Source organism: Neolamprologus multifasciatus, chromosome 11 (assembly GCF_963576455.1).
Source record: "Neolamprologus multifasciatus chromosome 11, fNeoMul1.2, whole genome shotgun sequence".
Classification (NCBI taxonomy): domain Eukaryota; kingdom Metazoa; phylum Chordata; class Actinopteri; order Cichliformes; family Cichlidae; genus Neolamprologus; species Neolamprologus multifasciatus.
This window is the reverse complement of record NC_140449.1, coordinates 19,547,197-19,563,707: the sequence shown is the minus strand read 5'-3', so window position 1 is coordinate 19,563,707 and position 16,511 is coordinate 19,547,197. Positions and strand designations below refer to the sequence as shown.

The 16,511-nt window shown below is 43.9% G+C and overlaps 2 protein-coding genes and 4 non-coding genes across 8 annotated transcripts in view; 5 read left to right on the top strand and 1 right to left on the bottom strand.

Annotated features, from left to right (window-relative positions):
• Nucleotides 1-7,109, top strand: part of tex10 (testis expressed 10) — a 19,986-nt gene extending 12,877 nt beyond the window's left edge. For all 3 annotated transcript variants that reach the window (XM_085178696.1, XM_085178695.1, XM_085178697.1), the window contains exons 10-16: nucleotides 99-268; nucleotides 3,243-3,420; nucleotides 4,188-4,410; nucleotides 5,884-5,964; nucleotides 6,097-6,281; nucleotides 6,361-6,571; nucleotides 6,670-7,109. In XM_085178696.1, the coding sequence (XP_085034822.1) occupies nucleotides 99-268; nucleotides 3,243-3,420; nucleotides 4,188-4,410; nucleotides 5,884-5,964; nucleotides 6,097-6,281; nucleotides 6,361-6,571; nucleotides 6,670-6,792 (1,171 nt within the window). In that variant the 3' untranslated portion in view covers nucleotides 6,793-7,109. The remainder of the gene's footprint in view (nucleotides 1-98; nucleotides 269-3,242; nucleotides 3,421-4,187; nucleotides 4,411-5,883; nucleotides 5,965-6,096; nucleotides 6,282-6,360; nucleotides 6,572-6,669) is intronic.
• The window catches only part of invs (inversin), a 34,068-nt gene continuing 24,458 nt past the window's right edge, over nucleotides 6,902-16,511 (bottom strand). The window contains 2 exon segments of the mRNA XM_085178694.1: nucleotides 6,902-7,818; nucleotides 7,901-7,987. Coding sequence (XP_085034820.1) covers nucleotides 7,703-7,818; nucleotides 7,901-7,987 — 203 coding nt within the window. The 3' untranslated portion in view covers nucleotides 6,902-7,702.
• trnat-ugu (transfer RNA threonine (anticodon UGU)) lies at nucleotides 8,194-8,266 on the top strand. Its single transcript has one exon. It is a non-coding gene; the product is annotated as a tRNA-Thr (tRNA).
• trnat-ugu (transfer RNA threonine (anticodon UGU)) lies at nucleotides 9,427-9,499 on the top strand. Its single transcript has one exon. It is a non-coding gene; the product is annotated as a tRNA-Thr (tRNA).
• On the top strand, nucleotides 13,582-13,654 carry trnat-ugu (transfer RNA threonine (anticodon UGU)). Its single transcript has one exon. It is a non-coding gene; the product is annotated as a tRNA-Thr (tRNA).
• trnat-ugu (transfer RNA threonine (anticodon UGU)) lies at nucleotides 14,690-14,763 on the top strand. Its single transcript has one exon. It is a non-coding gene; the product is annotated as a tRNA-Thr (tRNA).

Below are 16,511 nucleotides of genomic sequence, written 5' to 3'. Positions count from 1 at the left end.
CTTGTGCTCAGACGTAAGAGCTGTAAATGTTGTGTAATAACATCAGGCCTTGATGTGGTGGCCTTGGGTTCACATGCCCTTTTTGTCTCTCTCTGAAGGAGCAAGGTGCTGTCTCGCTGGTTGGCATCTCTTCCTGTGCAGTTGTCCCAGTTGGGCCACCGTAACCCAATGCTGTCTGTGCAGCTCATCCTTTCCATCCAGGCCGCTGCTTCTCGAGGCAACAAAGACCTGCTCAGCAGTCTGCAGACGCATGCCTGCACGCTGTATGGTGAGCATGAAAATGCAGTGATCATAATGTTTGGGGCCACTTGAGAAATGTTTTTTGGGGTGGGGGAGCAAATGCAGCAATCATACTTGAGAACTGAGACCCCTGAAGTGTGTAATCTGTCATCTCCTGCTACCAGAGATCTGCACAACGAAGCAGGATTTGGACTGTTAAAGGTTCCCTCAAGTTTAGTCCTGAGTTTTCAGTATTATGGAGGTGGTTCACTTATTACCAGGATACATCGGCATGGTTACTTATGATGCAGACCTAACCAGCACAGATTATGGCTACGTCCAGACGTACACGGATATTTTTGAAAACACAGATTTTTCTATGCATTTGGGCCTTTCATCCACATGTAAATGGCGTTTTGGTTCACTGAAAACGGACATTTTAAAAAACTCCTGGCAGGGTGGAGATTTTCGAAAACTCAGTTTTTGCGTTTAGGTGTGGACGAGGAAAACGGAGATTTACTCACGCACACCTTATTGTTTACATGAAATAAATTATATAGACAAAATAGTGTTGCTGTTAATCTTATTATTTGCAGTTTTTCCATGCTTACGTATACACAGAGTTATTGTCCCTCCATTTAGAAAGACAGAGGCATCAGAGTGAACTTCGGATGTGGCCTCTACATTTAACACAGATGCTCTCACAACCCAAATCCCAATGTCGGTTTTGAATAAATGTAATTTTTAAAAAGAAATTAAATAAATTTATGCTGTATGCATTTTGTTCATTCCTAAGTTGTGAGTCTACACAACAGCCAAAATACTGTCTTTAGTTATTAACATTTGAAATGATGAAGGCACTTGAAAAGTAACACAAAATTATCTGCCGTTCCAGACAAACAAAAACTTTTCAGAAGTGCTTAAGGTTTTGTGAGGGCACAAAATCCTGTTTAGTCTTTCCCTCCCAGGCTTCTGATTGGCCAACATTTTGTTTTTAGCGTTTACATGTGGATGGAGATAATTTTTTTTTCAAAACTGCACATTTGGATGGGATTTTTTATTTTTTTTATTGTTTTGTTAAGGAAACAGAAAATTTTCTTTACAAAAATACCCGTGTACATGTGGATGTAGCCTATGTTCCAAATTAGAGATCAGCAGGTATGAAATAACAGTCTACTGAATCAGTTTTCTGAAAAATAATATCACTGTTGCGCGTAAAGATCTTTTCAGATCACGAAAGTTTTTGACTTTTTTTTGTTTGTGTCTTTATGTAAGTATGTAAGGCCTATCCTGGGGTGAAACACCCCCCGCCCCCAAATCATCTGGATGGGAATATGTTTTACCTTTCAGCGTTGATTGTCCCTTTCCACATGTGCAAACTGCCATACCATCAGAGATGCTGGCTTTTAAACTGAGCACTGACAACAAGACAGATTATCCCTCTCCTCTTTTTTTTGACGGACATGGTGTCCATTTTTTTTTTTTTTTTAATTTATCTAACCACTGGACTCTTTTCCTCTTTGGATCGGTCCATCTTAAAAGACTGCAGTGTTTGTAGATCATCTGCACATATGCATGACAGAGCCTTAACCTGCACTTGTGGACGGTGAACTGTGTTCTTAGACAAAGATTTCTGGAAGTGTTCCTGAGCCGGTGCAATCATTTCCATGATGGAATCACACCTGAGAGCACGGGCCTCCAATATAAACAAACGTAGTAATTTAACGTTGAGGAACATTTTTCTGAAATTTTTCCAGTTTGTAGACATAGGTTTTTTTTTTTTCCAGGTTGATGAACCTCTGCCTCTCTGAGAGGCTCTTTTTTTTTTTATACCAAATCATATTACTGACCTGTTGTTAGTTTCTCCATGTGTTTTATTTATTTATTTATTTATTTATTTATTGTTCCTCAGACCAAATGGTGGAGAGGTATTTAAGCCCTAGTGGGAGTTGTCCCTTAAGAAGGCTGTTGTGCATGTGTCTCATCACATGAGCCAAGGTGTGGAAAAGGGTGTGGGGTCATTATCAACACAGGTTTCGGGTGAAACAATCATGTGACTTATTGAGATCAATTGATGCAAGATGAGAGTGGGCGTTAAGGTGCCTGGGAAGTGATCTCAAAACTGGATTGTAGGTGGCAGCGGTTCATGTCGCAAGCCACCACCGCTGTTCAAGGATGGTCGTTCACAGTGGACATAGATGGCTTCTTTCACTCCTCTTTCAAATTTTTATTTTTACAGTTTAACCCTGTTCTATAAAATACAAATTCTTGCAGCTCTTGATCGACTTTAGTTCACTTGAACTTATGTGTGTGTAAAAGACCAAACTGAGGGAAGAACACTCTGAGGTTACAGACACTTCACGACCAGGGAAAAATACTGTAGGTGTAGAAATGCATTAATTTGCAATCAGAGGTTGGAATCACAAAATTAACCTAAAAGAAGAAGTGTAGAAGCTTTTTTTTTCTTTCATTTTCCTTATATTCATATGTTGCATGCATAGGTCTAGCAAAGGTATACAGACCTCCAAAAATCTGTGACTCTCTAGCTAGAGTAGTTCCCATAGGAGGCACTATAACGCTGTGTTAGCCACCCCAGGCAACTTTGTACATTGCTGGAAACCCGTCCATAAGAACAGCTCAGAGAATGGTCAGATAGTTAGATAGCTGGTGTGTAACAGAGGGAGTTGGGAAGGGGAGGAGGGGGGGGGCGGGTGTTTCTGATAGAAACTGCCGCAGAGCCAGCAATTCACTATCACAAGACTCCTTTTGTCTGAGAGCTTCTGACATCAGCATGTGCGTCAGAGACGGACAGAACACCACACACACAGACGCATTATCTGAGCCAATACTGTAGTAGTTATGTCTTTCGTTTGTCTCTTTTACTGGTCCCAACATAGTCTGGTTTTCCAAGTATTGGTCCTAATTTTCCAGATAGAGCTCCTCGTTAAATCCCCACAGGGTGCACAGCATTGCTGTCTCTCCATAATTACAAGTGACTTGTGCGTCTCTGTTTGTCTGTGAAGATCCACAGGATGGGGTCGTGGTGCTCTTACCATCAGAGTCCCAGCAGCGAATGGTGCAGCTGCTCTACTTCCTCCCCAAGATGTCCCAGCCTCTTCTGGCCAATCTGAGCAGCTGCTGCACTGCTGGACGAATCTCTGCCGGCCTCGCCGCTTCTCTGATTCGTATCATACATCTTAGGTGAGCTTTCAGACCCGCTTTGGAAAGCACATGAACCCAGATGTGTTTGACAGCAGATGGTTGCTGGCACACAGACACACAAACGACGCTCTGCCTGATCACCATCAGATGGCAGTGTTGTTCTTTCACAGACAAATCAGTGACAGCTTTTATGATCTATTACCTGCTTGTTGACATAAACTGAGATGAATATTCTGTATTTTTGATATTCAACTTTCTTATGACAATTAAACCACTTTTTTATTATATTTTGTTCTATTATCATCCCCAGTTAACCTTTGTCTGTGATGATTTGTGTGTGCTGCCATGTTTGACCTTATTCTTATGTCAGTGGGGCAGTGTTATACAAATTTTGAGTGGTGGGAGTACTGAGTTTATATGGGATGGAGTGTGCGTATGGGTGTGTGTGTGTCTCGAATGTTGTACAAAGAGCTCTTTTTGAGGCTGGAATGCAGGATCGTCATGGAGTATTGAGAAGATGGTCTGCATGTGTCTCCCGGGCTTTATGAAACACCCTGTTATTCACACACATTTCTCACTGTTGCAAATCTATATTCCCACACAGGGCAAGGAAGAAGTTTTCATAATTATATTTCAGTGTGCTGTTATTCTTAATATTCTTGAAAATAGAAGAACACTGAAATCAAATCATGAATAATCCTAAAGTGTTTGAAATGTGAGAACTTTCAAAATTTACAAAGCCTGAGATTCAAATCACAATTCAGGGTTTTTGATTGTGTAACATGATCACTGATTATGTTCTCCAGGTCCCCTCTGAGCAGCTGGACAGCTGGGAGCCAGGAAGCGGCATTGCAGCACGTGGACTATTTCAGCTTCCTGTTCTCCACCCTCATAGGCTTCTCGTCCGAACAGCTCGCCTCCCTGCAGGAGGCAGAGGATGACAGTGTCCTGCCTCCCGCCGCTCTTTCACCTCTCAGCCTCTACCCCACCCCGCTGGAGCAGTTCACACACCACTGGGACATTGTTGAGGTGTGTTCACTGTTCACCTTTTTAATCCCACACTGAAACCCTTATATTTAACATTAGAAATAAATCTGGAGGAGACCCAGACTTGCAGGTGAATGAAGGGGTTGTTTTGATATTCTGGACACAGCTGTGGTCTGTCGGTCCCCCCGGTCTCTCTCCGTCTCTCCTATAGAGCTCAGAGGGTGGAAGCTTTATCGTTGCACTCCGGCTGAGAGGGGAGCGTTTATCGCGTTGCGCAGGTTGGAGATGCGTGGTTATCGGGCATAGTGGATATGCACAAATGCTAATGAGAGCCCATGGCATGATGGGAGAGTGACATTTCTGCACAGAAATTACCGTTAACGTAACTGTGCCCTGGGGCAAGAGTGTGTGAGCAAGTGGGGGGCTTATAATCACTAATTCAGCTCCTCAATTAAGGTCTCAGATCCTACCTTTCTCATCTCCCTGTCTGAGTCAATCACAGGGAAGTAGAAGGAAGGGGGAGCGGAGGGGGACGCTTGGTGAGGATGGAAGGAAGGGGGGGCGGCATTAAGGACGCACTGTGTCAACTGCAGTTCGGCTAATGAGATGGGATTGTTTTTAATGACGGCGAGAATGCCAACAGGTGCACCGTTCAGACACCCACCGGCTCACACACACGCACCTAAATTTGATAAAAGTTAATGAGAAATTTGATTTGGATTTCAAGTTAATGACGGAAAGCTGAGACTTATTTTTCACTTTTAAAAAGTTAGTGGCATGTCGGTGGTTTAGGCCTGAAACCACTCACTTGCTGACAATCTGGAAAGTGAAAATAGTGAAACTGAAACTAAAAGTAATTTGTATGTCACATCTTTGGTAGTCAAGTGACAATCGGGAATATTGCATTCTTTCTGTATGCTTTCCTTTTTTATGGGCCACCATGGAGTTAAATTATTTTTAAAAATAAGTTGGGAGGAGGTAACAAGGGCAGTGCACACTGTTATTTGGAAGAGAGAGTAATTTTTCTTTTTTGTACAATTATGAGCAGTTTACCTGTCAAAGATAAATACTTATTAAGGATTTTAGCAGTAACCTGTAAAATGTTGAAATCTGAACCCCCAGCTGAGAATAAATGGATTGCCATAGTGAGTAATATTCAAGAAACTGAGAGAATTACTTTTTATTCAAATATTATGGGCTGATCAATTTACACTAAACTGGGAGAAACTGATGTATGTAATCCAGTTACATACATCAGTTTTCTTCTTCCCGTTTTTGTTTTGTTTTTGTACCTGTATTTGTGAAGAATGCAACAAAATAAAAAGGTGTTTGTTTTTTTAAAAAGATAAAATAAGAGCAGAAAATCTGTTAACACCGGAGCATCTGTTTTAGAGCTCGTGTGGTTACATATCTGCAGTCAGATTCCTCAGTCACACATTCGGACTTTGAAATCATTGCATCAGTGAGACACATGTATGGATATGGTCATAACCAAAATAACTGTTTGATTTATAGGAAGTGTGCCACTGTCTGGAAACTCTGGGCTCAAAGTCTCAGTGCTTTGACATCTTACAAACTGGCATTTGCAACTACCTGGTAAGAGACTGTTGTTATTAAGCATGCAGTAAATCAGACTGATTTTTTTTTTACGTAAAGTTTGTTTATTGCTGTTTTACTTTATTTATACTTTTGGTGTTTTTGTTGTGTGTGTGTGTCTGTCTGTCTCAGACCAAGTTAGGGGTGGTTTCCGACAGCATGGCGGCCGGGCTGCTGAGAGCTGTATCCAGACTGCTGGATCTCTCAGTCCTGCCCCTTGAGCCCGTGTTGCGCTTCTTGTCACAGTGCTGCCTCAGCCTGTTGTCGTTGCTCCTCACCCTGCAGCAGGAGGCACCTACTGAAACCAACCACAAAAGGTGTATTTGAAACTCTTTCAGTGATCTGTGCTGATTGATTTTGATTGAATGTGTTAACACCCTTGCTTGATATTTGCAGGGAAGCAATTTGGGGTGCTTGCGTGACAGCACTGAGCAGCATTCCTCGCCTGCTGCGGGTTGTCCTGCAGTCGTTGCGCGTTGCCAATCTGAACGAGGAGGAGCTGCCACAGCTCGGACAGATTCTCTCCATGCTGCTGCAGCACATGTCGCTCCACAGCCAGCTGCTGGCCAACACCACTCTGCTGCAAGAAATCCTCCAGCACCTCACGGTAAACGCGCCCACACAGATGCAGGCATATTCAATTGAAGGCATTTGAATGACACGGATGGAGATTGATCACCTGATTACTTTGTGCGTGTGTTTCAGAGGTTCTCCCGGGGTGCAACCAGGGAGCAGTGGCTGACAGACCTGCTCTACTGTTACAGCGTCACCGTGGCTCACGGTTCGTCTGCTCACCGTGGTAATCTGGGCCTTCGAGACATATACTAACGGATGCGCCCAACAGTACGTGGTGTATTGCTCAGTTTAGCCTCCCAAACATGTTACAGTCACAATGACAACATGCAGGGCTCAGTAGTGACAAGTACACATGATCACACTTTCATACAGAAGACAATGAGAACTTTTTTTTTAAGTACTCCACATTCTTGTTCTTTCTTTCTTCTTTACTGTTTTATTCACAGCCCTGGTAACTGTGTATTCTGTTTTGTGAGTGTTAATACTGAACGGTCGTCCAGTGGCTACTTAAGTGACTTTGTATTAAAAGGAGTGGTGGGTAAGCAGAATAAAGGCAAAATGAAGTTAAATCAGAGGACTCTTTCTTTTGTTTTAGTTTTTATTTTTCACATTTTTTTTAATAACACATTTTTAAAACATCCAGTATATATTTATAAAAGTACATAATAAAGATTGTTCTGTGCAAATAAAAAAGAACAGCAAAAACAGCATAGTTCACAAATAATACTTTTATTTATAGAGGGAAAGCACATTAAGACTAGTGTGTGTGTGTGTGCCCGTGTGTGTGTGTGTGTGCGCGCGTGTGTGTGTGTGTGTCTCGGTGGCTGCAGGTGGGCTATCTCTATGACTGGCTGTTGATAGACTGCCTCATTCTCCACAACGGGAGGAAAGGTTATCTCAGTGTGTGTGCGACAGCGACGGAGAAGGAGGGAGATGGAGTGTGTATGTGTTCCTTCCACAATGGATGAAAGGTTATCTTTTACACACACCATTTTCTGTAGACTTAACCCCACCCTGTGAGGTCATGGCTCTGATGTCATATGGCTTAATTTTAGAAATCTTGGCACACTGAGTGAACAATGCGTAGAGTAATTCTATAGAGGCAAGACTACCAGCCAGCTGAGAAAACATCAAAGAACATGAAGTGTGTGTGTGTGTGTTTTCAATGTTTTCCCCGGCCTCGTGTCCCCTGTCCTGCGCTATGTGGTCTCAGGTGGTAAGAGTAGAGCTTGGCTTGATTCATGGTGTCAGTCAAAGGCACACAGTCTATACCGCTCACTAAAAAAGAAAAGCATTTAATAACTTTTGTAGAAACTTGTACTTGATAAATAAAGGTGTGTTTGTGTGCACAGGCACTTACACTGGCTCTGGGTGCGTTGAGGGATGTCCAAGAGCAGCTGAGACTGAGAGTCCCGAAATGAACGCCCTCGTCTGGACTTTGAGTTGCCTAAAGGGCAGTAAAGTAAAGAGCTGATGAAATTAAGCTGTCCAGCTACATAATGTGAATGGTTTCTGAACACAGGTAGTTGATGTTGGATACCAAAGCCTGGGGTGCTCCTTTAACTGGTTGATCTAGTCCAGGGCTCACACCCATGCTTGTTCTGTTGTCCGATTGTCTTTATGTAGTGTATCCATGGGTGTTACTTCAGCAAAGGCCCTATAGCTCAGTGGTTAGAGCACTGGTCTTGTAAACCAGGGGTCGTGAGTTCAAATCTCACTGGGGCCTAGCGAATGTTTTGGTCCTGTAAATAAATATTTTTTACAGGACCAAGGTTGCCAGACCCTTAGTGGAATGTGCACACAGGCCAGCAAGAGGCTTAAGACCCCTAGTAGAATAGGCCTGGGGAATTGCTCCAACTATCCAGTGGGAAAGGCGCTCTTTAGGCACATATGTGGTTTAGCCCAAGATACAAACAGCTGGTCACTTTGTCTAAAACTCTGGGTTCTGTCCATATGAACACGCAGAGCACAGACTGGAAACAAGGTATGCAGCCGCTGTGGCATACCTATTTGGGGAGAACTCATTTAACAACCTCTACACTGAAAGAGCGAGGATTTCTCCTACAAACTTAGCTGAAGCTAAAACAATCAATAGAGCTGTCTTCAACTGAAACCATCCCCATGGTAACAATCTGAGACAGGAAATCTTGTTTCTTACACTCGTGGAGCACAAATGAACAGTCTGGAGAGACTCTCACATGATGGTGGCCGTCACAGTGAGGGTCTAGTCCCTGTGATCCTACTCACTTCTGAAAGTCCCATGTTCAGTGGCATCGTCACTACAGAGGAAGCTAGCAGCCTCTGGGACTGTTTGAGGATAACTTGTGTTGCCTCTGCGAAACAGTGCTAGGGATGACTGTATGGCCAATGTTCTCTTTGAGGACAGAAATGCTCTCACCCAGAGACGTCTAGACCTGAGCCCTATGAAAGTAGTGCGTTGAGTAGGTCTCAGCGTGCTCTTTTCCACATTGGCTGGAGGCAGTTGGGGGCTGCCACCAGTCAGTCGTTGAAGTATGTGGCTACCCGAAAGCCTTTTCCCTGAGCAGGGTCACTGCTGCCTCGGTGCATTTTACAAACACCCTTGTGAGAGGCCAAAAGGCAGGACCACAAACTCATATGCTATCTCCTGGAAAGCAAATCTTAGATACTTTCTGTGTGGGGGATATATGAGGATGTGGAAATAAACGTACCACAGTAAAGTGTGGGTGAAATTAAGGTTCCCAGCAATGCAATGTGAATGGTCTCTGAACACAAGGCAGCTAGTGTTGGATACTAAAGCCCTGGGCACTCCTTTAACTGGTTGATCAAGTTCAGAGTGCACACCTACACTTGAGCTATGCTCCGGTTGTCTTTATGTAGTGTATCCATGGGTGTGATGTCAGCAAAGGCCCTATAGCTCAGTGGTTAGAGCACTGGTCTTGTAAACCAGGGGTTGTGAGTTCAAATCTCGCTGGGGCCTAGTAAATGTTTTGGTCCTCCTCTAGGTGGACACATAAGTCCCTTTTCCCTTAGAACCTACTCAGATCAACTCGGAATGACTGGTGGACGTCGAGGTGACTGTATACCTGCTGCTCGGTCTGTGACTTTTTGTTAGAGTTGGGGACAACAGCGTTAATTTTTCAGTGGGAGAAATGTTTCGTCACTCATCCAAGGGATTTTTTTCAGTCTCAGTAGACTTCAGGTTTCCCCAACCTTATAAATAGTAGATTGCACAATAACTGAAACCAGCCCACTGAATGAACGATGGGCTGTGAGGTCAGTTCCTTGATCATTAATATGCAAATTGTCATGCCCATTGATCAACAACCAGTTCAAAGCCAATTCATTGATCAAAGACCACAGATCAATGACCATGAGTACCATTCACAGAGAGTTGGGGAATGGCTGCAATCACAGCATTGTAAGATGGCGAAAGATGTACCATTAGGTCCCCTCCTCGATTCAGAGATGGTCATTCCCTTTTCACGTAAATGGCCTCCTTGACTCTCCGCTCAAACCAGCATTCCTACCTGTCCAGGATGTGTACATCCTCATCATTGAAAGAGTGTCCACTGGTCTGTGGGTGTAAATAGACTGCGGAGTCCTAGCCTGATGAGTTAGCTCTTATGTGTTATGCCATTTGCTTTGCCAGAGATTGTTTGGTTTCCCCGATGTATAAATCCTGGCAATCCTCCTGGCTCTTAGCAGCATATAATATATTACTCTGTTTGTGTCGGGGGACCTGATCCTTGGGGTGGACCAATTTTTGGTGCAGCGTGTTTTGGGGTTTAAAAGCCACAGAGACTCTGTATTTAGAAAAAATACGTCTCAACAGTTCTGATACTCCTGAAACATAGGGGATCACTACGAGTTTTTGCTTAGGCATCAGTTGTCCTTCTCTCCTGGAGATTTCTGATAAATGTCCAGCTGGGATAACCACATTTACTCAGGGCCTTCTTGACCTGATGGTCTTCTGCTTCCGTGGCTGCTGTGTCTGTAGGGATGGTATTCGCTCTATGTTGTAGCGTCCCGATTTCACCCAGTTTGTGCTCCAGTGGATGATGAGAGTCAGAACTTAAATACTGATCTGTATGCACAGGTTTACAGTACACATTAGCTTTTAAATGTCCCCCATTACTGATGGAAATCTCCCAGTCTAAGAAGGCCAACCTGTTGCCCCAGCAGACCACACTGTAAAAGTTGGCTGAGGCAAACACAGAGTCATAGAAGGTCTTCAGGAGTGGGACCTTCACTCCAAAAGACCTGAGCAGGTACAGCCTGCTCTTCCCTTTTCTGTAGAGAGCATTTGAATTGTGAGTCCAGTCCAGTTTATTGTTTAGATGAAGACCAAGGTACCTGTAGCTGTCTACAGGTCCATACCTTGGATGTTTAGTGGTTGCAGTGGAGGATGTTTGTGCCTGCGGAAGTCTACCACCAACTCCTTGGTTTTTCTAGTGTTGATCTGGAGGTAGTTCTGCTGGCACCAGTTCACAAAGCCTTGGCTCAGTTCTCTGTAACCCTTGTGGTCCCCATCAGTGATAAGGTCAACTATTGCAGAGTCGTCAGCGAATTTCTGCAAGAAGTACTGGGTGAAGTTGTGAGAGAAGTCTGCAGTGTAGATGGTCATCTCTCACCTTTTAAACAAAACCCAAGGTGTTCTGGGTGTGGTGTTCAGAGCTGCCTACCAATGGGTTGAGGATCGAAGCCAGAAACTTAGAGATATTATAGGTGACCGAGTTGATCATACAGACAATTGGTCTTAAAGGTACACCTTGTTTATGTATCTTCGGTAAACCATACAGACTTGGTGTAGATTCCCCTGGGTATAGCCTGTGGTATGAGGTCCGGTCAATAGCATTGTCTTATTCTAACTGCTTCAGACAATCTATCACCCTCTTCCTGTAATCACTTCCTGGGTCTCGTTTCAGGGGCTCATAAGTATTTTTGTCACTGAACAGTGACAAAATTTGAATTTGAAAATTTTCTCACGATAGTCTTTCTGGTTTTAGCAAGACTGTGCACCTACCCTTGTCTGCCAGAAGGATGATTATGTTGTTGTCATTACTAAGTGATGTGAGTGCCTTCCTCTCCTCCATGCTGATGTTGGATGCTTGGGGATTTGCATTGCTGAGACAGGCCTAAACTTTCATCCCTGGTTGCTCTGCTTCCACATCTACAATATTGTTGTTTCAAATTTCTATTTCTGTGGCTGTGATCAGTTCAACTCGTAGATTTGTTTCAGCATCACAGCAAAGTTCAACCTTTTTGTAAGGATGATTTTCGCTGCTTGGGTGAGTTGTATGTCAGACAAATCTTTCACCTACTTGTCCACATCCTCGGTGTGGCATCCTTCTCTCTTATGGCTGCTAGGGACACTCTGTATTTTGCTATGGTTTCCGATGCAAAACAAGTAAATTGATCAATGGTCTTTAATCAATGATCAATGGTTTTTGATCAGTGGGCTTTGATCAGTGGTTGTTGATCAATGGGCATGACAATTTCCATATTAATGATCAAGGAACTGACCTCACATCTCATTGTTCATTCAGTGGGCTGGTTTCAGTTATTGTGCAAAGTACCGTTTATAAGGTTGGGGAAACCTGCAGCCAGCTGAGACTGAAGAAGTCACTTGGATGAGTGACGAAACGTTTCTCCCATTGAAAACGCTACGTCCAGATGAACAGAATCAACCTTTTGGGATCCCTTAAAGCAGGGGTGTCCAACTCCAGGCCTCAAGGGCTGGTGTCCTACAGACTTTATATGTATCCTTGATGTAACACAGCTGATTTAAATGACTTAATTACCTCCTCGATATGTCTTGAAGTTCTCCAGAGGCCTGGTAATGAACTAATCATTTGATTCAGGCGTGTTGACTCAGGGTGATATCTGAAACCTGCAGGATACCGGCCCTTGAGGCCTGGAGTTGGACACCCCTGCCTTAAAGAGAGTCCATGAGGTTGCCAGACCCTTAGTGGAATGTGCACACAGGCCAGCAGGAGGCTTAAGACCCCTACTAGAATAGGCCAGGGGAATTGCTCCAACTATCCAGTGGGAAAGGCGCTCTTTAGGCACAGGCTTTCCTATATGTGGTTTAGCCCAAGATACAAACTGCTGGTCACACTGGGTTCTGTCCATATGAATACGCAGAGAACAGACTGGAAACAAGGTATGCAGCCGCTGTTGCTCCTCTTAAGAGAAAGGCAGCGGGTAAAAGGCTGGCAGTTCCATAGGGGAAAATATCCCAATAACTTTTGGGAAAAAGGTGGTGTTGAGTGGCATACTGACCTTCCTATTATAAGGGGAGCACTGAATGCACAACATCTACACCGAGGGCGCGTGGATTTTTCCTACAAGCTTAGCTGAAGCTAAAACAATCAATAGAGCTGTCTTAAAGGACAGAATTTTTACCTTCTTGGCTGAAACCATCTTGGGGAAAAAGTCTAGGGAGACTCTCACATGACGGTGGCCATCACAGTGAAGGTCTAGTCCCTGTAAGACCACCCACCTCTGAAAGCCTCATGTCCAGTGGCATCGTCACTATAGAGGAAGCTAGCAGGCCTAGCAGTATCTGGCACAGTTTTAGGATAACTCGTATTGCCTCTGCGAAACAGTGCTAGGGTGTATAAAAGCATTTGAGTGACAAGCCAACCCCTGGCAGTTGGGGGCTGCCACCAGTCAGTTGTTGAAGTATGTGGCTACCCGAAAGCCTTTTCCCTGAGCAGGGTCACTGCTGCCTCGGTGCATTTTACAAACACCCTTGTGAGAGGCCAAAAGGCAGGACCACAAACTCATATGCTATCTCCTGGAAAGCAAATCTTAGATACTTTCTGTGTGGGGGATATATGAGGATGTGGAAATAAACGTACCACAGTAAAGTGTGGGTGAAATTAAGGTTCCCAGCAATGCAATGTGAATGGTCTCTGAACACAAGGCAGCTAGTGTTGGATACTAAAGCCCTGGGCACTCCTTTAACTGGTTGATCAAGTTCAGAGTGCACACCTACACTTGAGCTATGCTCCGGTTGTCTTTATGTAGTGTATCCATGGGTGTGATGTCAGCAAAGGCCCTATAGCTCAGTGGTTAGAGCACTGGTCTTGTAAACCAGGGGTCGTGAGTTCAAATCTCGCTGGGGCCTAGTAAATGTTTTGGTCCTCCTCTAGGTGGACACATAAGTCCCTTTTCCCTTAGAACCTACTCAGATCAACTTGGAACGACTGGTTTTCCATTACAATCAAGTACCACAGAAAGTGCGTTGTTGTCATCATAGCAACTGCGCTGCGCATCCCATGACGTAATTGGTATGCGTAACAAATGCTACAGCAAAGGTGGACGTCGAGGTGACTGTATACCTGCTGCTTGGTCTGTGACCGTTTGTTAGAGTTGGGGACAACAGCGTTAATTTTTGTAGCCATTTCTCTCGGGTTTCAAAAATGGTGGTTTTGAGTTTCATAAATGAGATGCTCTAATCACTCACCGAGCCTTTACAGGCTGGCTAAGTGACGCCCATGTCAGGAGAGGCTAGGGCCTCCCTATATAATAGGCTGACATAGCGTCAGATGTAATTCAAAACAAGCCCACCTTTTCCTCACTTCCCTAGCAAAGAGGGTGGTCTGGTGAAATACTCGCTCATACTACTCATAGAACCGGGGTTATAGACATAACCTTAAGTTCTCTTTCATAGCATTCATTTTGTGTAACACTAGGGGGACAAATACTAACTTCCGGATTGCCAGACATGCATGTTTAGAAGACAACTGTCCCCAGTAGTACTTCACAGGGAAGAAGCTCCCAGCTGTGAAGAACATGCACTGAGGACTGAATGTGCCTGGTTAGGTGCTCTTATATCTAGCCTGTAAAACCTAGCAAATGCGTTAGGTGAGGCCCAGGATGCAGCTGCACACATCACCTGGACAGAAACTCCCTTAAAAAGAGTCTTGATGCATTCTTAATCATCCCTGGTAGTTGGGGGCTGCCACCAGCCTGTTGTCGAATATGTGGCTAACCGAAAGCCTTTTCCCTGAGCAGGGCCACTGCTGCCAAGGTGCATTTTACAAAACACCCTTGTAAGAGGCACTCCTTTAACTGGCTGACCAAGTTCAGTTCACTCCCATGTTTGCGCAATGGTCTGATTGTCTATATGTAGTGTATCCATGGGTGTTACTTCAGCAAAGGCCCTATATCTCAGTGGTTAGAGCACTGGTCTTGTAAACCAGGGGTCGCGAGTTCAAATCTCACTGGGGCACAGTAAATGTTTTTTATACCACCCCATCCTCCTTTATGTGGACACATAAGCCCCTTTTCCATTAGAACCTACTCAGATCAACTCGCCACAGCTTGCCACGATTTGGATCGACAGCCTTTACTGTTAGCTAAATGATGCCCATGTTATATAGGCCTCCCTATATAATAGGCTGACATAGCGTCAGATGTAATTCAAAACAAGCCCACCTCTTCCTCACTTCCCTAGCAAAGAGGGTGGTTTGGTGAGACACTCGCTCATGCTACTCAGAGAACCAGGGGTAAATACATAACCTGAAGCTCTCTTTCATACCATTAATTTTGTGTTTCACTATGAGAGAAATAGCAATTTAGTTAGTATTTTGTGGTTAGAAATATTAACTCCCAGATTGCCAGACAAGAAGACAACTGTCCCCAATAGCACTTCACAGGGAAGAAGCTCCCACCTGGGAAGAACCTGCACTGAGGACTAAATGTGCCAGGTTTGGTCCTGTTACATCTTGCCCATAAAACTGAGCAAATGTGAAGATCCCTGCTAATATAGGCCAGGGAATTGCTCCTACTATGCAGTGGGAAAGGCGCTGTTTAGACATAGGCTTTCACATATTTGGTTTCCTTTGTGCTCTCAGTAGACCTAACCACTATCTACCAATATAAAGCCATCACCACCTATTTATGTGCAGGCTAACATAAAAGTTTCAATTTTTTTAATCGCAAGTTGTAGACTTCTTCCAAGAAATACCTGGAAGTCAGCCAAATACAGGTTAATCACTTTGCAACCCCATTTTCTGGGCTTGTAGGTCATAGTTTTAAAGGACAGGTCAGGGAGTGGCACAGTGGCCCAGGACAGAATTGAGTTTTTTTTCTCATTGAGCTCCACTTGTTGTATGCTTACTACTCCACTTTTCATATGTACACTCTTTAGGGAGGGTGGGGTTTGCAGTTTCACTTGCCCACTTATTCTAAGGTGACTCCAGGACAGATTTTTACAAATTTCCTTTACAAGATCTAAGGATTGAGACCAGCTCTAGGACTCTGTGGCGGGGTTTGTGTCCACTCACAGAATTCAACTGGGGAGCTTTCATGTATAAGAGAAATGCATTCTCTTAGCGGTGAGCCATCATCCTGATTAATCCAATATTACATTACCAGAGCAATTAAGTGCAGCATTGCTCTCAAAGGCTGTTTAGTCTAAAATAGCTCTGCTCAGTTTTCATGCTTCTCCTTTTTCAGAGTTTGTTGTCTGGCACGTTTAAAATAATATTTAAACACATAAGTTTTTTATATTAGGAAATTAAACAAGTAATAATTTTTTTTTTATCTGTGATGAAAACAAGATCTTGTTTTGACACAGATTTTTTAGATATAAGAGTGTTGGAAAGCTATTTTAAAAAATGGTTTATAATAATTAAGTGTGCAGGTGATAGCATCCACAGTTCATACATCTGTCTACTTCAAGATACGAGAGACGGAGTAATAAAATGACTCTCGTGTGTGTGTGTTTTGGAGGGGTTGTTAATGTGTGTGTTCAGCAGATAGCTCTCCACAGTCGTCTGACATTCCCCCTGACAGCTCTGAACTTTTCACAGTGCCAGCACTGTCAGGTAGAGAGGGAGGAGAGGCGAGAAGGGGGAGGGGAAAACAACGTCAGAAGACCGGGTCGGACCATGAGCAGAGAGGCTGTGCGGGCTTCTGTGTTATGGCGCAGCAAGGCTTCTGTCTGTCCTCCCATCATCACCTGGTGATGTGTTAAG